The sequence below is a fragment of the Euprymna scolopes genome, chromosome 20, assembly GCF_053919585.1.
Source record: "Euprymna scolopes isolate OS-2025 chromosome 20, ASM5391958v1, whole genome shotgun sequence".
NCBI classification, from domain to species: domain Eukaryota; kingdom Metazoa; phylum Mollusca; class Cephalopoda; order Sepiida; family Sepiolidae; genus Euprymna; species Euprymna scolopes.
The window spans coordinates 85,118,240-85,143,449 of record NC_136501.1 but is presented as its reverse complement, the minus strand read 5'-3'; the positions used below and the strand labels follow the sequence as shown (position 1 = coordinate 85,143,449).

General features: G+C 33.5%; 1 protein-coding gene across 1 annotated transcript in view; it reads right to left on the bottom strand.

The window, feature by feature from the left end:
* Nucleotides 1-25,210, bottom strand: part of LOC145241512 (armadillo repeat-containing protein 2-like) — a 102,938-nt gene that overhangs the window by 9,555 nt on the left and 68,173 nt on the right. Inside the window, exons 13-18 of the mRNA XM_080104552.1 lie at nt 16,949-17,048; nt 12,743-12,883; nt 10,098-10,278; nt 7,208-7,330; nt 6,571-6,684; nt 677-809 (exon numbers count right to left, since the gene is read on the bottom strand). Of these exons, the coding sequence (XP_079960678.1) occupies nt 677-809; nt 6,571-6,684; nt 7,208-7,330; nt 10,098-10,278; nt 12,743-12,883; nt 16,949-17,048 (792 nt within the window). The remainder of the gene's footprint in view (nt 1-676; nt 810-6,570; nt 6,685-7,207; nt 7,331-10,097; nt 10,279-12,742; nt 12,884-16,948; nt 17,049-25,210) is intronic.

Here is a 25,210-nt window from a genome sequence, read left to right as displayed (position 1 = left end):
TGGGCGAATAGTGGCCTTATAGAGGTACAGGATACTTTCGGGTGTTAAAAGTTTTCTAGCACGGTAGAGAGAGCCCACCTTCCTTGCAGCGGCCCTGGCAATGCCCTCGATGTAATTGTTCCAACTCATGTTTCCTGTGAATGTTAGGCCAAGGAGCTTGAGAGACGTACTCTCAGATAAAGAGTCGTTGGCCATTGCTATAGGTGGTAGAGAAGGTTTCTTGTAATTATTGAATGAAACCAGTTTTGTCTTGGGTTTGTCCGGATTATGTATGTCGAGGCGGCACAAGTGCAAGGAGTTCTTCAGAGCACATAAAAATCTATTATGACAAGAAACAGAATTGCTCGCAGAGGCATGAATTTCTGATTTTCATTTATGAAAAATGCATGAAAAAAATCGAAAATCTGCAAAAATTTGCTGAAAAAAATAGTCCGATCATTTTATTGCTGCAGAAAGTATTTGACTCTTTATGCGATTCTCTACTTATAGAAATTACATGATAAAAGATTCTTTCATTCGAAACAAAATAACTTTTCTGTTATGCATATGAACTTACTTTGAATAACAACAGACACAGGGACACAAATAAAACCTAGGCAATGCCGAGTAGGGACATCTAGTATATAATCAAATCAAAACTGGAAAACAAATGAAAATACACTTTATGCTTGCTTACTTCTGAATGCCTCCTTCTTTTCTGAGAATTGGACGTTTTTCTCGGTCAGCCATGAAATTCACTAAAACACCGCAACAGATATACACCACCTCTCGACTGTTAGAGTCAAGAACTGCGATCAAAATTTCTTGCACTGTTTGGAACAAACACAACAAAAAATTATATTTTAAAAAGTACTTACGTTAATACAAAATCAATATCTTAATCAATACAAAATTAATACCTTAATAATTTAACTGATACAAAACAATATTTTAATCGATACAAAAATACTTTAATCAATAAAAAAATCAATATGAAAATCAATACTTTAAACAATAACTTAATTGATACAAAATCAATAATTTAATCAATATAAAATCATACCTTAATACAAAATGAATACCTTAATGCAAAATCAATACATTTATCAATACAAAAACAATATGAAACTTAATACAAAACTAATACTTTAATAAAAAAAAACTTCAAATATTTTAATAAAACATCAAATTTATAAAAAGCATAAATTGTTACATTATTATAAATTTTGAATATTTGATATTCACGTCCTTATTTTAGTCAACAACATACATTGCGAATATATTATCATCTACATATGTGGCAACCATTGTTTGTGTGTGTTTATTATGTTGATAGAAACAAACTCGTTTCTTTTTTCTCTCTTATTTAGTTTTTGTTGGGGACAAGACATAAGAGTACAGTTAAAGACATGTAACACACAAAGGAAGTAAAAAAGAGAAATGAATCCATAAGAAAAATCTTTGGAACGCTGTTATTAAAGCTAAAATTCTCTTCTGTAGTTTGCGTTTTTTGGAGACAGAAATGTTTTTTCGAGATAAGTGACTTCTATATTAATCCTACCTTTTATCTTTAGATTCAAATATTAATAACTACATTTTATTTCAGTATTTAATCTATATATTTATTTTCTGATTGCTTTATTTAATGCTAGCGTTTTTCTCGCCCATAAATGTTTATTTATCTATCAAGTTGATTGCAAAAATAGATTAGGTAATTGTATTCATTTTTAATTTGTGAGAGGGGAATCTATCACCATACTTTCCCTTAAACACGCCAGTTGGATTTTTATAAGTTCAATACTAAATAATTTTTTTTTTTAATAGAGTTGAAAACGCATTGTGGATGCGTTATCGGCAGCTCTCGTTATTCTCGCTTCTCTTTATTTGTCCCTCAGTCCTTATTCTTTAAATAAGTGATTTTTCTGACAAAGGGAGAAGAAAAAGGTGTATTCTATGTTGGCAGTATTTTGCGCGAATAGTCGGCAGAGATGGCGGAATTTTCTGTTTCTATGTCTATCCTTGTAGCCATGTCACTAGTAAGGGTGCTGGAGGTAAACATTTTATTCTGGGCTGACATTATCCGCCAGGTAGTTAGGGACCCGAACCTTGGATTAACCACTAAGGAGGCTGTCCTATCAGCAGGTGCAAAGTCTGGGGCTGCTGTATTGCCATTTGGTGAATGGATTCTGGACCATGCAGTAGCTTCTGGTGGGGCCTCTCGATGCCATATTAGTGGGTAATTGTTACGGCTTTACCTTATCTCTGTCCTGCTCTAAGCAAATCTGACGACTTAGTCCACAAATTGCAAAATTCCATCATGACAAGTTTCAAGAAAAAATACACGATTAAACCCGGATCTCCAACTTCCAACGTAAACCCCCACTACCATGTCTCCTCCAACATCAGGGGTCTACATTCTAACCTCCCAGAGGTTGAAATCCAATTACAGAAGACTAAACCAGACCTTTTATTTTTAAGTGAAACTGGCATTGGACAGGCTATTTCCCTAGATGAGTTCGCAATTAAAGGATACTCTAAATTAACTTCTAAATCTGACCCCCAAAATCGCCATGGGCATGGAATATGTGCCTATATTAAAGATGGCTTTCCATGTGGTAGAGACATCTCCAGAGAAGATCCTAACTTACCCTATATGTGCTTCCGGGTTGCACTAGCTCACACTACTGCATTTATATTTACTCTCTATCGCCCCACAACAGCAGAGTTATTATCTTTAAAAACATATCTGAGAAAATTGACCAAGTCCTATCTGCTTATTCTTGTGGAGACTTCAATGTTCACAATGTGGAATAGTTGACCCACTCAAACAAGACCGATGATGAGGGGAGGTTCTGTCATGATTTCTCCATTGCCTATGACCTCACTCTTCCAACGTAATAGATGTATGGAAACTAAAGCCGCTTTCAGGACTGCCAGCAACCATTGCAAGAACGTAATAAAGAACGCAAGAGAGTTGTATGCTGAATCGGTCAAGTCCAAAGTAGCTGAGCAGTGGCTTGGTTCCCACCAGTTTTGGCAAATAGCAAACAGAATCCTTAACAGAAGCGTGTGCTCTATCCCAACTAATGGACCTGAGGTAATCTCGTCAGTATCAGACAAAGCCAAACTCTTTGCCAAGAACTTTGCAGCCAATTCTACCCTTTGCGACCAAGGCCGCCAACCTCCAATATTTCCTCCTGTATCAGAAAACACGCTATGTGATATACGTATATCTGTATGTGATGTTGCCAAGCTAATCAAAAACCTTGATTCCAGTAAAGCAACTGGCCCTGACGGTATTCCAATTATAGTACTCAAAAAACTTCAACCTGAACTAGCGCCCATACTTACAAAACTGTTTAAACGTTTGTCTTAAGGAGAATAGCTTCCCATTACCCTGGAAAATCTCATCAATATGCCCTGTATTTAAGAATTCAGGTGATCGCTCATCCCCCTCTTAGTACAGGCGAATAAGTCTCCTGTGTGTCATGAGTCATTGCTGGAATCTGTATTAAATAGAGAAGTAATCAGCCATCTTAGCAAAAATAACCTTCTTAGTGACACACAATATGGTTTCCGTTCTGATAGATCTACAGCAGATGTGCTTACAGTTATATCTCATGGAATTAGAAATCTCTTAACGGAAGCAACCTTTCTAGGGCAATTGCTCTTGACATATCTAAGGCCTTTGATAGGGTATGGCATAAAGGTTTACTTCACAAGATCTCCAGCTATGGTATAGCTGGAAATGTCTTCTCAGTTATTAAATCATTTCTTTCTGATAGGTTCATAAGAGTATGAGTTGATGGGCAAAAATCAGAAGCTCACAGTATTAATGCTTGAGTCCCTCAGGGGTCCATCCTGGGCCCAACTCTTTTCCTGATCTATATTAATGATCTTCCAAATCACATCCTTACATCATTTGTAGACATTTATGCTGATGACACTACCATCTAAGACAGTAAGTGACCAAGTTCTCTCTGATTCTCTCTCCTCTGATCTTGAGCACGTGGTACAATGGGGAAAGGAGTGGCTGGTTACTTTTAATGCATCTAAAAACAAGCTTCTCTCTTTACATCATCAACGTTCTGATCCACATCTGGGATCAATTAAAATGAATGGCTCTTATCTTGAGGAGGCCTCAAGTTTTGATAAGCTTCTGGGCTTGACCTTTACTCCTGATCTTAAATGGAACTCGTACATTAAATCTGTTGCCAAGGTCACTGGAAAAATGGTGGGATCTTTCTATCAATCCAGTAGATATCTCACAGCTGATGCAATTCTCTATCCATATAAGAGCCAGGTACATTCAAGGATGGAATACTGTTGCCACATCTGGGCAGGAACTGCTAGAAAGGACTTGTCCTGCCTTGATAGAGTTCAAAATAGACTTTGTAGCCTCGTAAGAGATGTCCTTTTCTCTTCCCTACAACCTCTATCTCACAGAAGAGATGTTGCGAGTTTGTCTCTGCTGTATTGTTATTTTCATGGAAAGTGTTCGACTGAGCTTCAGTCTATGGTCCCCCCTCGCCAAAGTTTCACAAGAAACACTCGTTTAGCTGAAAATACTATTAATAATTCCCCCCACTCTTTATCTGTGCCTAAACCTAAACGTAGATTCCATGAACAAAGCTTCTTTCTTAGAACTGCACGCCTATGGAATTGTCTTTTGTTTTCTTGGTTTCCAGCTGACTACAATATGGTTGTCTTCAATTCTAATGTAAAAAGTTCTTGATTAGCCATTCCACTTGTTAACAAATTTACTGAATCTCCATTACTACAATTGTCCAATTTCTACGATTACTACATTGTCCAATTTCTACTGTACACTCTTTAACCCTTATCCCCGAGTGGCCTCTTGGCCTTGATAAATGGTGATGCCGATGTAAAAAAAAAAGAAAAAAAAACTATGTTTCAATTCTATAATTATTAACCAATAAAACCTATAATTATTAACCAATAAAAATTGAATGCAACGATACAAGTCACGCCTGAAACTTATACTTAGAAAAATCTAACACTTTTTACCAAAAATAAATCAGAATAGAAAAATGCTGAAATTAATGCTTTTCCTTTTCAGTGTCCCTTCCTTTCCCATTTTTTATCTCTCTCTACTCTTTCCATTTATCCTGTTAAGTCTTGACATTCTTTCCCCTTATCGCCTTCTATTTTGAGTCTAAAATATCACTTAATGTCATCCCTCCTACTTAAATTTTAGCGTTTTAATATTTTATTCTTATAAATAAAAAATATATATTTCACTTCTTCCATAAGTCTTTGTTGGCAAATAAACTTTTATACATCACCTAATGAACAACTTTTGGTTTCTTGCAAACCAATTTGTCTGAAACATTAGCATGTTCAGTATAACGACTATGTAATATTTGTCTATATAAATAAAAGTATTATATATCTATGTATATATATATTACACACATATTTATAGTAATAATAATTAGTAATAAATAGTGATATTTACATTTACAGATAAAATAGGTTTAAGGCTCCTAAAATTTGTACTCCTAGAATTGTCCACAAGAACCCATAATGCATTAGTTAGAATAATTGGAAAAATTCAGTTGTAAATGTTGAAGGTTCAGTCCTCAGTGTGGGCGACCAAAAATACAATTGCAAATTACTTAGGACATGGCTGTTGGTACGAGAGCATACTACAAACTGTAGTGAGTTTTCGGGTGGTGAATTAAATAAAAGGTTCTATTCAAAATTCTGTGCAGATTCCTGAGTTCAGCAGAAAGATTCCAGAGTTCAACAAGAAATACTGTCAAAGGAACATCAACCGAAACGTGAATAGTAGTTCAAACAATTCAAATAATACAAATAACTCATTCTTATCTAAAAAATGCAGAAATGCCATATTTTATTATTTGGTTTAATTGAACTATTCGTATACATTTCGATACTTATTCTCACAACATTTTTACTTTTTTCAGTCGATGGAATTAAAACAAGCTACTCCGATGGATTAAATAAAGGTTTCTGTCAACATTTTTTTATAGATTTACAAATTTCATAAGATGCCCTTGAAGAAGGTTGGAGATTACAGCAGCCAAGATGAGAACAGTAGTCAGAATAATACAAAGCATACAAATTACTGATCCACATCTAAAAAATTTGAAACAGATTTTTGCTCTCTCTCTCTCTCTCTTTCTCTCTCTCTCTCTCTCTAGTGATAAACATTTGTTATAAATCTCTGATGAAACAGATTTTTTTGTATAGCTCATAATAAAAAAAACACTATTAAATGCATGGGGAGAAAAGCTTATCTTTTTTTAACTAAAATTTGCTAACCACTTATCAAAGAGAAAAGTCACTTGAGGATAGTGGTTAATGGTATGCAATTATTGTTGGGACCAAGTTTGAATAGTTATCAGGAAGGTTTATAATAAGAATCTGTTGAGATTAGATTTGAATGTGATGATGTTGTAAACTGCAGGGAAGCTGTCCCAAGGAAATGTCCTCCACAGTATTTTCTGTAATAAACAGGTGTGGTGAATTGAGAACAGTCTTTATTTTTGTGGCCAAGGTAGTTCTAATTAATAGTGATGGAATCGAAGAAGAAAATGAAATCACCTTTATTTTGAGCTAGAAAATCTCTCACTGCTTTCTGATGAGTCAAGTTGGCAAATACTCGAGCTGCTTCAAGTAAGGCTTCCATGTTGCCAGGTTGCAAATGGTTGATCAAACCTACACAAACAAAATAAAGAAATAAGCTGTTTTTTAGATATTAAATGTTGGTACATCGATACTTATTAAATAGTCTTTTAAAAATTAAGAGTTTAAATTCGAGTTTCTGGTTAGATGATTATTAAAGGAGAGGGATGAGAAAAATAACTAAGAGAGAGATGGGTGACTTTTTTCAGTTAATTACAAATTATGACTGATATGAAAAAGCAAAACATTGTTTTTGTTTTTTTTTTCAAATGTAACTCAATCCCAGAACTTAATATTTTAGCATTATATAGGAAAAAACTTTAGTATAATAGTTAGAAGAATTAAAATAGAAATTTGTTCAAATGTAACTCAATCTCAAAACTAATGAACATGTACTTTTGTGGTGTTAAAGAATATAACAAAAAGCCATAAAGAAACAAACGTTGATTAACTCACATTTAGTATAATAGTAGATGATTAATTATTCTATTCAGATAAAACAGAATACATAGAGAAATTGTGCTTGTAACAAATCCCACAAGCATTTATTACTTACATTTTGCAATCTCCAGATACCTGGCTGAAATGTGACTGCCTTTACTGTGATAATAAGAAAGGTTGTTAATCGTTGCAACAGTTGTGACTAGCAAGTCTTCCTCTTTTTCAATCGTGAAATTTTCTGAAAATATTTTTTGAATTAAAAATCAAAAAATATATACATGATTTTTTACAATTACAGCACCATATAAAAACAAACAAAACATGTTATCCTGATTGGTATTTTATTTTTGATTAATCATAAATGAAGGAAAACAGAAGACTTCACTCTCACATTCAGAAATGCTCTCACTGTCATCCATAACACTGATAATAGAAAATCTTTTGAGATTTGATGATAGGAAATCATATTTCAAGCATTTTCAGTGGCTATTATTCACTCTCTCCACCCTTTTTGATAAGCGACTTACCCACATTCGTCAAAGTTCACAATCTCTTATACAAGTCATGAATGGATGTATTCAGGTGAATCTATGTATCTATTCCATGCAAACTTAATTCTTGTGTGTCCCTCCTTATCTGTTTTGTCTGTATTCATAAAACAAATGTCTATAAATCAATGTTTATTTATTTTCAATTATTTAATCATTTAAATTATTTGTCACACTTTCAGAATTATTTTATCATTGTCCATTGTCTGATACCAGATGAAAGTAATAGCCACAGAGCCATCTTGCCTACAATTGCATTAAACTATGGAAGTTCAATACATTGACTATTCTGATGCTTTGATTCATGAAACATCGAAAATGAAATAAAGCAGCCATACATCTAAACAGTCAATGTTTTGAATTGCCATAGTTTCATGCAAAATATCATAACTTTTATAGTGGCTACAGACATGAGCTGTGAGCTTGGCATGCTGGGTTCCAATTTGTCATGGTTACTGAATAACTTTAAGTCCTTTGGGAAAGGTATGAATCACTTTATTTTTCCTCCTACTATAAGTTAGATAGTAGAGTAGACTACATTCTCAAATGGTTGTGCAACTAATCTAGGAGAAAGAAAATTCTTGAAATCAGTTTTGTGTTTATCCAATTTTCCTAGATTTAAGCAATCTCAGTTCAGGAGAAGTGTAACTGGAAATTACACAGTCTTTGCTTCTCCATAGCAAAGGTATCATTACAGGGTGTATCTATTGTATTTCTAGACAGAAGGGGCCATTGATTATATATATATATATATATATATATATATATATATATATATATATATATATATATATATATATATTACATGGAAAGAGCTAAAGATAATGGAAAAATGGAATGTTAAAAATTAAGTCTATTGTTAATTCTATTAGAAATAGTTAAATATTGTTTATATTGAAAACAGAGTCGATTGTCCATTCTTTAGAAATCTGGAGATTAAAAATGTCAGTTAAATGAATGCACAATGTGAGTTAAATTATATTGTTTCAAAATAGGTTAGAATTATAATTGAGAATTCTTTTGTTTGTCAGAAGTGTGTTTGAACAAACATGTAAAGCCACTTGAAAATTGGTCACGTTTGAAAAACACACTTCTGACGTCATAAACAAAGGAGTTTTCTAAATATAGGATCTAAGGGTTCGAAGTTACAAAAGAGTTGAAAGTTGAGAGTCAACAGTTGATGAGAGATGGTCAGTTGGAGTGGGAGTCCCTTAGAGGCAAAGGGCAGAGATTGGACCATGTAAGTACAAGCTGGATTCCTGACTTCATCGACCGGACGATCAGATGAATAAAGCAATCACCATTAATTAACTGTTTGTCTCGTGTCGTCATTCATCACAAGTAAAAAAGTAAATGTGTTTTATCATCTTATAACGAACTTTGTGTAAACCCTTCCAAGAATTATGTGTCCCCACCTCCATCATCATAAGTGAAGTATGTTTTAAAAGAACTGTAATATATATAAATGTCTTCCAAAATGTTATCACAATCATTATACGTTATATATGTGTCCAATATGAACTCTCATCATCTTTAAATATGAACCCGTACTACACAACATATATAGAGGCAAGCAATAATAATAGTAAAATTTGTAATGTTAAAAATAAAATTTGAAAAAAAAAAAATAAATGTAGAAATATTTTTCTTATTGAAATGCATGTAAACTCTAAGAGTTTATGTGTTTAATAATGGAAATCACATTTTTAGTAGATGGCTTTAAAGTTTGGAGGTCACCTCTGGAAGAAGTTGAGGGAATCCTATGCCTTCCATTACAATCTCTCTCACTCTCTTAGCTGGTGACATTTCAACAAGGAAAGATATGTTTGAGTGCTGTCCCCGAAATATGGATGGAATGCATCAGATAGCCGATATAGTTAGATGGACTATTTGTTAATCTATCTCCTCTATTTCTTTAACATATGCAAAGTTTCTGTTCATCTCCTTTTGAATAAACCTTTTATAAACTAGACAATTAGTGTCAGTTTGTGTTTTATCAAGAACTTGGGTTCACAACAATGATGACGGCAATAAGAGTGCTAAGATAGGTTATAAAGGATTCATACATCTATCCATAAGGTATTATGTAACATATGACATTTGGAGTTAAAATTGGCACACTCAAAAACAATGTGACACTTCTAAAATGCACTGTATTATACAATTTTATTCTATAGTGCAGCATTGCAATTTCAGAAAAGAACAAAATAAAATCTCTTGATTAAAAACGGATGTCATTATTTATAATTTAGCACGTAGTAGCAGAGCCACAGGTTGTTTCCCAGTGTCTTGATTTGCATAAATTACATAGATTATAGAAAATATAAAAGCAACAGGAAACATTTTGCTTAATATTGTAATTTGAAATGTCTAAATCCCTGAGACAATGAAAATGACCTAGAGAAAGGTCACATGCCAGTGGAGAGGCATTGAAAATGCTAAAAGCTCTTTACTTACTGAGAATATACATGAGTTGGTTGACGCATTGGTGATGAGCTGCGATGATTGGTCCGATGGTTTCACTTACTGATAAATTGGCAATCAAACGGACAGTCTTGATAAGGACATCCAGCACCTCCTCCATTGGATTAACAGATTTAGGAGGATTTCGAACAGGAGATTCTTCGACCTCATTCAACTGAAAAAGATGTTACAGCATATCAGCCCCTTTTCAGGTTATTTATCGTTAAATCCAATATTTTTGGAAAAGTTTTAAGTTCATTATATGTTCAAATATTTATTCATGAAGTCTGGTTTAGTTGTTCTGTAGATAAAAATTGTTTTTATTTTTGATTTTGCAGAACATGATTGAGTTTTGCAAAGGGAAAGCGGGGGGGGGGGAAGTCAATAACACTTATTTTTGGTGCATTTTAGCTTAAGAAACCAGTATCTTCAAACAGCCTAATCTGGTAGCATCAGGCAACTGAAAGGGAATAAATATATTATAGGGTACAATTAAGATATTCTCAATGGAAAAACTGGCAAAGGACTGAAATATGCAGATGACATCAAGTTGTATTTTGAGATAAAAACAGCAAATCCTTGACTTTAGAATTTTTTCTGCAATCAAGGAAAAAGTTAGTATGGTCATAAGATTATTAAAGTAGATTTTGTTGTGAAAATTGCATTAAATATTTTTGTGTATAACAAAGAAATATGGACCACGTCTTTGTTTGAGTTGTCCATTATAGCAGTTATAAACATTAACATTTCTTTCTTCTCAATGAGAGCAAGGTGGTTTGGTCACACAATTATCAATCAGCCTTGTGCGCATATTTCAATCATACCTTTTACGTTTTGAAGGACTACTTCCAGACCCTCTGGTATTTATACAGCAATCACAGAGAGTTTCCTAGTGCCAACAAACAAAAACAACTTCTCTTTCACTCCCAGGCAACTTGATAGAAGATATACTGTTCAAGAAAAGATTTTTGGCAGTTGACCTTTCTTACTTTATTACTTCCTTCACCGTTACACTGTTATAACATTTGGCAACCTACACTCAATGGTGTAGGCTAAATCAATACATAATTTGCTGCTTATAAGAGAGTTTTTTTTTTATAAATTATCATAGAAGATCAATTCTATAGTCTGAGTTAATGCTGCAACAGAAAAATTTTCCTTCCAAAGTTTGATTTTCTCTGAAGATTACAATGATAAGCGTTTTCCTTTACTGAATAATGAAGAAAACATTGTAAAAATATAATATAAAAGGCAAAATGCATGTGTGCCAAAAACTTTTGACACACGCATGGGACCATGACAAAAATCGGTATCGTTTTAAAGCTCAATGTCTCGGATGACAAATATCCAAAAATTGGTAAAAACATTAATTCTTTCACCATCAACTGGACCGTTTGTTACAAGAAGGAGTCACTTTTTTCGTTGACATTTTTGCAAGTCATTCAAACCTCGTGTCAACAATGTCACATATAAGATATTATTTTGACCACTCGTGACGTCATAATTGCAGTGGGCACATCGATAAGATTGTTTGATTTTTTCAACTCCTGCACGTTACAGGTTTGAGCTTGCCTACTTCTCATTTTTTTTTTTTTGCTAAATTAAAAACTTTTGACACACGGAAAAGATCCTGACAAAATTGGTATTGTTACGAAGCTATGTCTCCTGGACAAAAAATATCCAAAAATTGGCCCAAAACATTAATTCCTTCACCCTCAACTAGGTAGGTTTTTGCATCAACATTTTCGCAAACTACCCTTAATTCGAACGCTCGCAACTTTTGGTTTTTCGATGGATGCATCAGCTAAAACGTAACTTTTTTCATCTTCTTTTCCTCCTTCGCATTAACGATTCGAGCCTGCCTGCCTACTACCACTTATTTTTTAACACCTCTCTCTATCCTACTGCTGCCTACTGTTGTTCTGATTCCCAACCCAAGGTTTCTTACTACACCACCTCTCCACACCTGGGCAACACCGCCTACCCCCGCTAGTCTCCAAGTAAAATAAACCTTTGTTACTTTGTTTTAAACTCGAATTTTTATTTGGAGGGAGAACTCTTCTGTTTTAGCACTAAAATGGCATGTGCAGTGAACGTCACATACATTCATATGATACATTCCACAGTGCTCTCTGGTTAAAAACAAACGCAAAAACTTGTAGAAAAATAAATGCCTTTATTTCTTTTTCACAATGCTAAATTCAATGGTTGCTTGTAATTGGTGAGAGCTGGTGCGACGTAGGACAGAGGTGGGTGGGTGACGGTGGGTGGACAGCGAGTGACTCACAAGTCAGGCGCGTGTATCTGCCATCTCTGCTCTTCTGTTCTGACTCTAGACAAGCTGTCTTGTTTATATAAATCTGTTCTGGCTCCCGACACACCTGGGTGTCAACGATTTTAACCTGTGACCCCATCAACGAGTACATCCGGCCTCTGTTGCCACTGACAGTTCAACACCTCCATTTTCTGCACAATGTACTCTGCAACACATATATTTAATATGTAAAGTTGTTTTGTTGAATTTTTTGGGTTTTTTTCTTTCACTAAAAACAATTGTCATTTGTTTTCTTTTAATCCCAGGCAACGCCAAGTAAATACATTTATTTTTGTTTACAACAAGATTCTGCCTAGGAACTCACCTGTAGACTTCGGTCAATATAAAATTGAAGTACATTCTGCAACATGGATAAGGCATTCTCCTCTTGGAATAGGAGGGTACGTGCAGTTTCATTTTTTGCAGTAAGGTTTCCAAGGACAAAACAGATTCTTACAACAACATCCTGGAGAAAAAAACGAAAATATTTTTAAAATAATAAAAATTGCAGTGGTGAATGTTTGCTTGAAATAATCCATGAATATTTCTTCTTTTGCTTTTAAAGAAGCTGAAAAATTTATTCTTGAATGACAATGATGGTTGTATGACACTCTCTCCCTTTTCTTGAAAAGATGCTGCGTAGTGAATATCCATTATGTAAAAGCAATTGCCAAATTGTTGATGTTGCCATCCCAGCAGACCACAGAGTAAAGCTCAAAGATACGGAAAAACAAAGCAAATATGCAGAATTTCTTAAAGAACTGAAAGGAATATGGAAAATGAAGAAAGTCAGTATAATACCAATAATTAAAGGAACACTAGAAAAAAAAATGGAAAAAGACCAGGAGAAATTGGAATCAAGGAAAATACTGAGACTATACTTAAGGAAAACTCTTGAATGCAGAATCTAAACCACATAAACTACAAACCCTAACTCGACACATGAAAACTGGTAATAGAAGAAAAACAAATAGAAGGAATACCACATGAACGCAAATAAAATGAAATTGCAAAAAACTCAAACCACCCTCTCTCCACAAAAATTAATAAATAAAAGTTAAATTAAAAAAAAAAGTAATATCAACCTTGGCTGACTCCATGCAAAACAAATATGAAGGATCAAGGAGGATGGAAGCACTAACCAGACCTCTACTAGATGAGTGTGAAGAGTACTTGGACCTTGAGGAGGCTTATTGTCACTCAAATTCCCAAATTCCAGTGAACACCCATGGTTGTTGCGAACAAGGAATAAATGGTAACCGACTGTTGCTATAACACAAAGTCGTTTGCAAAGGTTATTGAAAGAGGTAAAAAGTAATGAAAATGTGGAGTACAAGTAATGATAATAATGAGTTGCCGATTTGTCAATCGAAAAAGACTTGAATTTGTCACTTTTAAAATGAAAACAGTCTTGCCATTTTTGTTAATAAATAATTTAGATCAGTGCATTATTAAAAATGCTGTCAATACTGTGTCAAAACTACTTGGAACAGAAAAACTGAAAAAAGAGATATGATCTGTGAAAAGGATATTGTTTGAAGTAATTGAGCAGTCTTGCTTCAGTTCAAGTAATAAATCTGGTATTTCATCGTAGTATGGACGAGTATCGTAGATGCAACAGGCTTGTGTACTTTTTGACGTTTCTCAGAGAATGCCTCTACCAGCCGGTATCTATGGCTTAACCAATCAATATTATGGAGAAATTCATTACATCAAGAAGTAAAAAAAGAGCACTGGTGGCAGAAACATTTAAATGGGAAAATAAAAAAATATAAAAAGGGTTTAAGTAAAGTACAATTGTCGGAAATGGCAAACTACAAAGTCAGAGTGCTTATGAAAAGCTAATCCATAAATTTGACATAAACCAAAAAGGTGTCAAGTGTATAACTGAAGAACTGAAACAGTGTATTACAGCTAAAAATGTCAAAGTTAAATGTTACAGTGGCAGAATTGAACAGTATCAACAGACTTTTCGAGAATAACCAGAAACTTCTTTTTAATGAACTAGAAAGAATTGTAAGAGGGAAAGACGTTATACCGGATGCTGATCAATCTCATGTATTCTGGAAAGACATTTAAGAAAAGGAAGTAAAACATCAAGATGATGCAGAACGGATCAAAGACATTGAAATAGAATAGAGTGACCAATGAACGTAACCGTCACCATTGAGGTTAAAATCTTTTTTGTTGGAAAGCGCTTGGACTTGATCGAGTCCAGGGATACTGGTTTAAAAACTTTCCAGCTCTTTATTCCACAAGACTGTTTGATGACAGGTAGCTTCCCTGATGGCTGACAAATAGCACGATAGTCTTCACCATGATAAAACAAAAGAGGTTGAAGTGACCAACTTTATACCAATTACTTGTCTCTCAATTATGGGGGAATTTTTCACTCGTATATTGTCTCAAAGTATTTATGATTATTCGAAGCAAAACAATTTGCTGCCTGAGAAACAGATTGTGTAATGAAAGGGAAGAAACATTAGCACATATTATATTAGACTGACCTATGCTAGCTTAACATCAATATAAAAAATGGAGACACAATAAAATCGCTCAGATCCTACACTAGAATATATGAAAACTATATGAATTGAACCACAGAAGTAGTATGAGTATAAACTAGACATTGTACAAAAAAAAACAAAAAAAAAAGCAAAAAAGAAAAGAACACTGTCAAACTTATTTGGGACATGTGCATACAAACTGATAAGTTCCTTGAATATACCAAAACTGACATAATTTTCTAAACAAAAACAAGAGAACTTTATGAATCATTGACATAGCCTGCTCTTTTGATAACAGTGCAAGAGAAAACAAACATGACAAAAATAAATATAAATAAATATCAAGATCTGAAATGGGAATGTAAATAAATCAATAATAAAAAACTAGAAAAAAATAAACTACCAATGATATTTTTGTTCATACTTGTTTTAACAAGATAACACATGTTACCTTGTTATACATGTTACAGTCCTGCAATGTCGAAAAAATCACATGACATATCTGTGATAAGATGACTGTATGACTTTTGTTTTTGTAATTTACATAATAAATGACAAGTTGGTGTATGATGCTATGGGTGACCCCCCCCCCCCAATAAAATTTGTCAGGAATTAAAAAAAAAAAATGCAAGCAAATACAAAAAAAAAAAAAAAAAAAAAAGCTATAGTAGGAAGTTTTTCACCAAAACACACAAAAGGAACTGAGATTGTATTGTTAATCAACGTGTGGTAGTGAACATAAACAAAAGACCGAACAATGGATGTCAATATGTTCAAAGTTGGTTTTAGGAGTGGCAATGAGTTTTGGGACAATTTACGAACAGTCTTGGGTTTGTGATAGTTGAGGACAGTTGCAAGTTAGACACAATTGAATGCAAGTTGTGACTTGAAGCAGATTGAGATGAGTTCATGCCAACTGACAGCGATCTCAGCATGGTCTCACACATCATTTATAAACTGTCTTCATTCCCAAGTATAACTCAAATAATCTGAGCAAGATAACTCATTTTTAATTGTAGAATTATATATATATATATATATATATATATATATATATATATATTTATATATTTATATATATATATATATATATATATATATTTATATATATATATATATATATATATATATATAATACATACAGAGTTGTGTATTTAGGCAACATGTTTTCATTCATACAGATATTGTTAAATAGCAGATGACTGAAGAAAATCAGTTGAAAGTACTTGCAAAAAAAAAGAACAGATGGATGAAAACGACTATGGAACTTTCCTACACAAATTCGGTTGAGACATAAGAACAACCATTCGAAAATGGAAAAATTACAAAAAAAAGATCATTAAGCAACAACACTCCATGCTATTTAAGAATATCTGTCTGAATGTATAATAGTTGTTTACTTTATAACTCTAACTTTATTTCTTTTTCTTTATATGTTAAAAAATTTGCAAACAAATAAAAATTAAAAATTGATATTACTTTACTGCAGCCCGGGGAATGCCAGGTAAGTATATCTAGTCTATTATAATTACCTTATCAAGTATTGGTAAAAAGTCATAGTAAATAACTTAACCAATAAATTACTGCTTCGAATAATCAACTGGTTCAAATTATTTTTTGTAAGCTTCACCAATTAAACCAATTTACTGATTCATCACAAAAAAACATGTTTTAAAATAAGCAAGGCAGAAAAATTTAATGGAGAAAAGAATTGATCTACATTACATTTTGAGTTAGATCATGTAATAGGACTTTAACATGTGTGCAAGTTATTAATAATAAAAGAAAAAAAATTAGAACTTATGTTACAATAATCTGTCAAATTAATTCTTTATATTTTTGAAAAATCGGTCCATTTCCTTCACACTGTTCACATTGTAGAATTTGTGTCTTGGAGAGAAAAGATTACTGGATTCAATCAAATAATGTTTTCATTACAATCAATATTTGGCACAAAATGGATAATAATGCATTTTAAAAGAATTGTATGCACTCCTCCACCTTCCCCTCCTACTCATCCTCACCTGTCGAGCAAGATGTTTATCCAATACCTTTAATAAAGTTTGATATGAATTTTTTTGATCAGCCAAGACGATGCAGCAATCTGTATGAAGACTCACTTTGCTTTATGAAAGAAAAAAAAGAAAGAAAACATTTCAATATTATATTATTATGGTTTCACTTCCATGCAACATTACACTGTATACAAACGCCCGATACACTCTTCTCTTGATTTATAGTGACAATGCTTAGCTGTTTAGAAATGGTAGAAGTTCTCTGAATTCACTGCATCAACTCCTAACTCTTGCAATCAAATTGGCACTAACTCCTCCCTGTGCTTTTATGGTATCCCTAACATAACAAAACTTCTGGACAACTTTTATGGTATCCCTAACATAACAAAACTTCTGGACAACTTTTATGGTATCCCTAACATAACAAAACTTCCGGACAACTTTTATGGTATCCCTAACATAACAAAACTTCTGGACAACTTTTATGGTATCCCTAACATAACAAAACTTCTGGACAACTTCAATAATCTTACTATCCAAACAGAATTTATTTTCACATCTGAGTTTTCATCCATCTCCATTTTGCTTACACTCATTGCACAGAAGTTGGTTATTAGCATTCAACCCACCTGCAATTTTATTGCACTTCTTAGATACTTAATGCTTATGAATGTCACAAAAAATTTTTTGCATCTGACTCCCTTTGCACAAACCGAGCAGGAGAATTTTTCCTTTTTTGAGCATTTTTTTTTTTTTCAACCCTACAATGATTGAGCATCACTTTAGTCTTGGTAAAAGTGTAGTATCTGTTCTGGTACTACACTTCACTTTTTCTGACCTTGATCAGTGAAGGGTAAATCTTTCATGACTGAGACAATTTTTATTCTTGTTCCTATTCAGAGTCTTTTTGAGGGGGCTGAATTTTTGCCACATTAAAAACCGACCTTGTGTCTAACTCTGCCCTCGTGAGGAAGCAAGTAAAAGTAATGTTCACTCTCACGTTTCACACTTTCTATAGAAATTCTCAGAATCATTAACTTAACAAGCATGTCATCCATTGTTTTATAGACAAGTACTAAATCATGGGCATAATGCATCTCTTCCAGACAATCCATACTAAACTGTCTAGACAATTTTTCTAAGACACAATGTAAAGAAACAGACTCAATACATCACCCTGATGTACACCTACTCGAACATTAAAAAGTCACTAAATGTTAATTCTTCTAACATGCTTTTAAGTATTTCTGTACATTGCTTGAATAGCATTAACCAACCACTTGCTTGCCCTTCATTCAAAAACTTTCTCCAAATCCATAAAAGCAAAATATAAATTCTTCTTACCAAGGAATTTCTTTACATTTGTCTCATGAAAAAGCAATAATGGTAACTTTGCACAGGCATAAAACAAAACGGCATTTCATTTATATTTATCTGACCTCTTCATTTGCTGCACAAAAATTCTCACAGCCACTTTTAGAATCTGATTTATCAATTTTAAGCCTCTGTAATTACTTCTATCTAAAGATTTTTCTTTACCCTTGTAACACCTCACAATTGTATTAAAATCTCTATCTTTTTGAACAACCTCTGTTATCTGACTAGCAGGGTTACCCGGTGTTGCCCAGGTATTGGGCATTTTTCATTGAGTAACATATACCACAGCACAATAACAAAAGACAAAGTAATTATTTCTTCCAGGACACGCTGCACTTAAATACACCTGCTCTATCTAGAATATTGAGCACTTTGATAATCTCAAGTTGCCCCCACTTCCAACAATAATTTGATGAAGAATGACGTCATAACCAGAAGTAACCCCCCCTTCTTACACCCTTACTTGAATAAAAAGGAGGAAATAAAGTCTGGGAGGATTGTCTAATTAAAACAGTCACCAATCCATGTGATGATAATCACAAATCGTCCCTTACTTAACACCATAATTTGAAGAGGAATTATGTCATCACCAGAAGTACCCCCTCCCCCCCAGTCTATCACTGCACTACTCGAAAAAAAAAAAAAAAAAAAAAGAGTAGATAATGTCTGGAAGGATTATCTTATTTAGACACTCGCCAACCCATGTTATGAAAATCTCAAATCGCCCCCCACTTACCACCATAATTATAAGAGGAATGATGTCATCACCAGAAGCATCCTTTTCCCTGATTAATAAGAAAGGAGAGAAAAGTCGTTTGATCAGTTTTTCTATTTTTGTTTTATTTAAGTTGTATTTTGGCAAGATGTACATTGAATAAAATCTCACTGATAAAGTTGCAATTATAATACTTTGTGAAGTATTGTTTTTAACTATCATTCAAGTGCCACTAATTTTAACTATCATTCAAGTGCCATTAATTTTAACTATCATTCAAGTGCCATTAATTTTAACAATCATTCAAGTGCCATTAATTTTAACTATCATTCAAGTGCCATTAATTTTAACTATCATTCAAGTGCCATTAATTTTAACTATCATTCAAGTGCCATTAATATTATCTGTTGCTGATCTGTTTGTTGTGTTATAAGTGGATTTCACAAATGATACTAAACTTTTAGCCCATTAAAAACTGGAAAAAGTTATAGACCATTAACTTAAAATGCGTAATTGACGGTTAGATTTATGCTCATTTTTGCATTCAATACTAATCACTATTAATCCTGTGTGCATCAAATGGATATCATAATACTTAGTTCGTTGCACCTTATAAGAAAGTTCCATACAAAATTTCAACCAAATCGGTCCAGTAGTTTCTGAGAAAACATCTAGAGTAAGTGTGATATTGTGATGATTAATCCTTATTAATCCCTATAATTATTTAACTACACATCAAACAGATGCCATAATACTAAGCTCGCTGTACCTTTTCATAACAAAAGACCATACAAAATTTCAGCCAGATCGGTCTAGTAGTTTCCAAGAAAAAGTGGAATGAACAAAGAGAAATATTATATAGATTGTTATTCTTTAAAGGAGGTTTTTTGCTTACAATGTTCAAGCTTTAAGAATCCACTTGATTTCCTTATAGTTTGGCTTCACATCTATACAATTCCATTGTTATTATTTTTGTCATTTTATTAGTTTTAACTGTTTATCTTTGTTCTTAATACTAGCAAGGATACCCCGTGTTGCTCGAGTGTGGAGAGATTTTATGGTAAGAGTATTGATCAACGAAGCCCTAAAAGATAATGATTAAAAACCCCTAAAACAAATTAAAATAGCAGTGAGTACCCGTGCGAGCACAAAAATAAATAAATAAAATAAGTAATTGATCAACGGAGCCCTAAAAAAAAAATAAATAAATAAACCCTATGACAAATTAAAATAGCAGGAAGTACCCGTGTGAGCACAAAAAAAAAAAAAATAAATAAACCAAATCCCTATGACAAATTAAAATAGCAGGAAGTACCCGTGTGAGCACAAAAAGAAATAATTAAATAAACCAAATCCCTATGACAAATTAAAATAGCAGGAAGTACCCGTGTGACCGCAAAAAAAAAAAAATAAATAAATAAACCAAATCCCTATGACAAATTAAAATGGCAGGAAGTACCTGTGTGACCGCAAAAAATAAATAAATAAATAAACCAAAAAAATAAATAAATAAACCAAATCCCTATGACAAATTAAAATAGCAGAAAGTACCCATGTGACCGCAAAAAAAAAAAAAACGTAAAGAAGGCAGGCTTGAACCTGTAACACTAAGAGAAAAAGGAAATGAAAAAAAGCAAACGGTTTAGTCACTGCGGCAACCATGACATATGAAATCACCGCTGTTCAAATCAAGCTTAGTCAAGGCGTGAATGACTTTGCAAAAAATGTCGATGAAAAAAAGGGCCCTGTTCTTGTAAAAAACGTCCCAGTTGAACGGTCAAAGAATTAATGTTTTTGGCCAATTTTTAGATATTTGTTGTTCAAGATTCCCAGCTTTCAAACAATACCTATTTTGTCAGTGTTTGTTGCATCTGTTGAAAGTTTTTGACAGACATACACACAAACACATTTTGCCTTTTATATATATAGTAGCGAGGGGTACCCGGCGTTGCCCGGGTGTTTTTCGGGGTATGTGAAAAAAAGCCGAAGCGTTGACGACGCGCAGTTGGAAAATAGTAAAGTGTTTTAAAAAAGACATGTGCGCGTTTTTGATTGGCGTGACAGCGATAGGTATTCAGCAGTTATTTTGTGCGGTACAGTTTTGAATCAATGGGTTTGTTTGTTTTTAAAAAGCCGCTCACAAGGAGTGAAATGAAATCTAGAGTCTGATATGACGAAGTCGACATTGACCAAACTGGCTCTGGGCCTGTGATTAGAATCGAGGTTCGCTTTTTTTATACCGAAAACCGAATGTAACGCGTGCCGATGCGGGAAATGTGGAATAATTAAGGTTTGAAAGTCAATAAAATTAAATAGAGAGGTGAGCTCCGTGGATAATTCGTAGATATTACAATTTATAGATGATATAAAAAGTTTTAAAAAGTTGTGAAGCGAGCAAGCGCTTGTTTGAAAGAAGGCTTTCATGGACAATCGGGGAAAAGCGAACATACATACATACATTTTCGCTTTTATATTTATAGACTAGCGGGGGGTACCCGACGTTGCCCGGGTTTTTGTAGGTGTGTGTATAGGGGTGAGGTGGGGGTGGGGGTAAAGAATAAGCGAAGTAATAATCCTGTTTAAACACTTAAAAAAATTGGAAAAAACAAAACAAAAAAAACAGTAAACGGAAGTAAAATCGGATAAACAAAAACCCAAAAAAAAGGGGAAAAAAAATTAACATGTTCGGAAAAACAAAAACAGAAAAACACAGCAAAAAGCAAAAAAAAAAAAAAAATGATATAAATAGCCTTGTTTCAATATTAAAAGTTTGAAAATAAAAAAAAAAATATATCTGATAACTGGATTGAACCTGCAATCTTAAGATAATGACGCTGTCCAGAAAAAAAAAAAAAAAAGCGAACGGACGTAAAACTTCTTTAAAAAACAAATCGGATAAACAAAAACCAAAAAAAAAGAAAAAAAAAAGAAAAACAAAAAAACAGCGAAAAGCGGGGGGAAAAAAAGGTATAAATAACCTTGTTTCAATATTAAAAGTTTAAAAATCAAAAAAAAAAATATGATAACTGGGATTGAACCTGCAATCTTAAGATAACAACACTATCAATTAATCCACTGCACTATGAACACGTGGTCGGTTTTTATAATATTTAAACGAATTCAAGGTACTTCACACGTGTTGATACATGCGTAGAAGCCATCTTGTCATGAAGATACAATTTTTTTTTCACTCCTCATAGTAAAAAAGGGTCTGGTTGAGGGTGAAGGAATGAATGCTTTTGGCCAATTTTTCGATATTTGTCGGCCGAAGGTTCGAGCTTTAAAATGATACCTATCTCATGAAAATCTGTCACCTCTGTCGAAAGTTTTTGTGAGACATACAAACACACATACATACACAATTTCAATTTTATATATATAGACTAGCGAGGGTACACGGCGTTGCCCGGGTGTTTGTTGGTGTGTGTGTGTTGGAGGGGGGGGATAGATCAAAACAATGGGCGGGTGTTTGAAGGTGTAAAAGAAAAGTTTTAGTAGTAAGGTAGGCTTGAACCCTGAAGCCTTGACGTGAAGGTGGAAAGGGAAAAAAAGCTGAGGCACCTAACCATCTCGGCCATGAGGGGAGAGGAAGTGACAAACTTCTTAAGTTAACGTTTATGAAGTGAAATTGGCAGGTGCAAGGAAGTTAAGTCGCGTGATGTTTGACCTTGAGTTTTCAAAAGAAAGACGCGGAAGAGGTTTGATTGACATGTGGCCGCTTAATGAGGTCATTGCGGGAGAGTTACGATGATGTAACATTGCTTACAATGACTAATCAACAGTGAATATTTTTAGTGCAGGGCAGTTTTTAATGATTGTTTTTTTGGGGAAGGAAGGAAAAGCGGCTCCCCCGTTTATTATTAGAGGAGGAGTAATAAAGCAATTGATATGATGGCAGAGCCGACACTGACCAACAAACGTTTAGCTTAATATTCGAGTTTTGCTTTTTTTATAGCGAAACACGAAAGCAACACACAGCAATCCAAAAATGTGGAATATTTAACTTTCCAAAGTCGGGCAAATTAAATAGACAGGCGACCTCTGTTGTTAACTGGTAGATATTATGATTTAGATGTGATATAAAAAGTTTTAGGATCGAGCCGACAGAGAAGGCCGATGAAAAAAGCCTTTTGCGGACATACACAAAAACGCACACACAAACACACACACATTTTCGCTTTTATATATATATAGATAGATTTTGTTTTTCTCTTCAATTAGATTCAACTAGATTGTAAACGTATACATGCTTTTATATATTTAAGATTTGTTTTTTAGATTTTTGATTCTTTTGGAGATTTTTTGTTTTGCTTTTTGATTTTTGTATTTTTAAAAAATTTTCAGAATTTGTTTTGCATGAAGAACAGGAAGAAGGTCTAAATGCCACTCAAGGATAAGGGTTAATGAGTGTCAGGTGGCGCGTGAGACGACGACGTGGTGATCAGTAATGGTAAAAATTGGGTAGAATTTAAGAGGACAGCTTCACAAAAACTTGTTTACATTCGACTTGGAAGCAGCCCTATGTTATTGTGTTTCATAGGTGGGCAGTTTTAGGGAAGAAACTTGACTTATACTGAAATGCAGAAGACCAATCTCTAGCATTTTTAAATACTGTGCAGGCTGACAAAGTTTTCTAAGGTGTTGGGAAGCATTTCTCTTTTAGGCAGTCAATAAGATAGATAGATAGAAATTTGAGTCTCCTAAAAATAACTCGTCTGTGCAAAACACAATTGTGAATTTAATCCGATTCACAGAAAAGTTTTCTTATTTAACATCATGATTTTGAAAGGATTTAATTTTGACTCAATTTATTATGCCGTTATTTATGCACAAGTTTGTGTCTCTCAAAAGTAATACTCTCCAGAAAATATAATTTACCAGATTCAAAGAAAAGAAAAACATAGAATTCTCTTGCATGAATTGGAGAACTCAAAAGTTTGCAAGTGAAGGACAATGCCAACACAACGAAAGTATAAAACATCATTTATCGACTGGGAAAATGTATACATGTAACAAAGCAAGGAAACAAATATAAAAAAATGCTGATTAAAAACATTTATCTCAAAAGAACAATTGAACAGAATATAAGAAAAATGAAATAATCACCTTTGGATAATGTGCAATCAACTCAAAATAATAGTATACTATTTTAAAATGAAATACAACGTTCATATATCCAAAAGTTCCAGTGGACAACATTTAATTATATTTGGACATAATTACATCTAAAAAAAATGATTTTATAGTTAATTCAGATAAAATGTTCTTGAATCCTACGGATGTAAAATTGATAGCTGCCAGGAAGTTCTTAGCATATTCACAGGGAGAAATTAATGTCTTGACGTAAGAATGAAATATTTCTGCCTTCATTGAAATCCAAAACAGCTAATGGTTTTCTTTTTTTTTTATTAATGGGTCATCATTTATTAAGGATAAGAGTTAAAGAGATCACCAGTTGGCTGATCATATTTCAATGAGAGAACCAGAAATAATGAGCAGAAGATTACTTAAGATGACATGATTATGCAAGAAGATGGTTTAACAAGTATTTGTTTACATTAGACTTCAAGATGTCAATGTTGTAATCGGCTAGGAAACAGCTTCATGGTAAGACAACCATGTTGTAATCAATTAGAAAGCAAAATTATAGTATTTTCTTCCACAGATAAGATGTTTATGGACATTTCATTTGATTTTTGATGACAAGAGAGAAAAAGAAACATGGATTGAAGTTCAATTAAGCATCTACCATGAAAACTATATTATTCAGAAAGGTTAGCAACATCTTTTTTGTGTGAAAAAGGATGTAAGAGCAAAAAGAAAACAACTAGATTGCAAAGTCAATTTTGTACTTTTTTAATAGAACTGAACTTAAAAACCATTTGTGTGGGAGTTGGTGTGACTGTCTTCTGTAAAATAGAAAGGGAAAACAAAAACAAAATGGCAGCGTTAAAATGTCTTCTTGTCAATACAACGCACAAAAGTCCTTTTTCATTTCTTTCCTCAACTTGCATCAAATCCTCATGTATTCGATATTATCTTCCGCCGTTCGTTTTCATTCTGAGCTGTCCAACATACAAATTGCTCATGCTTTAGAATTTGTCTCTTTTAACAGTCACCAATTGTGTACATATGCAAATTAATGGCATACGCTTACCAACGAGCGACCTACAAAATTA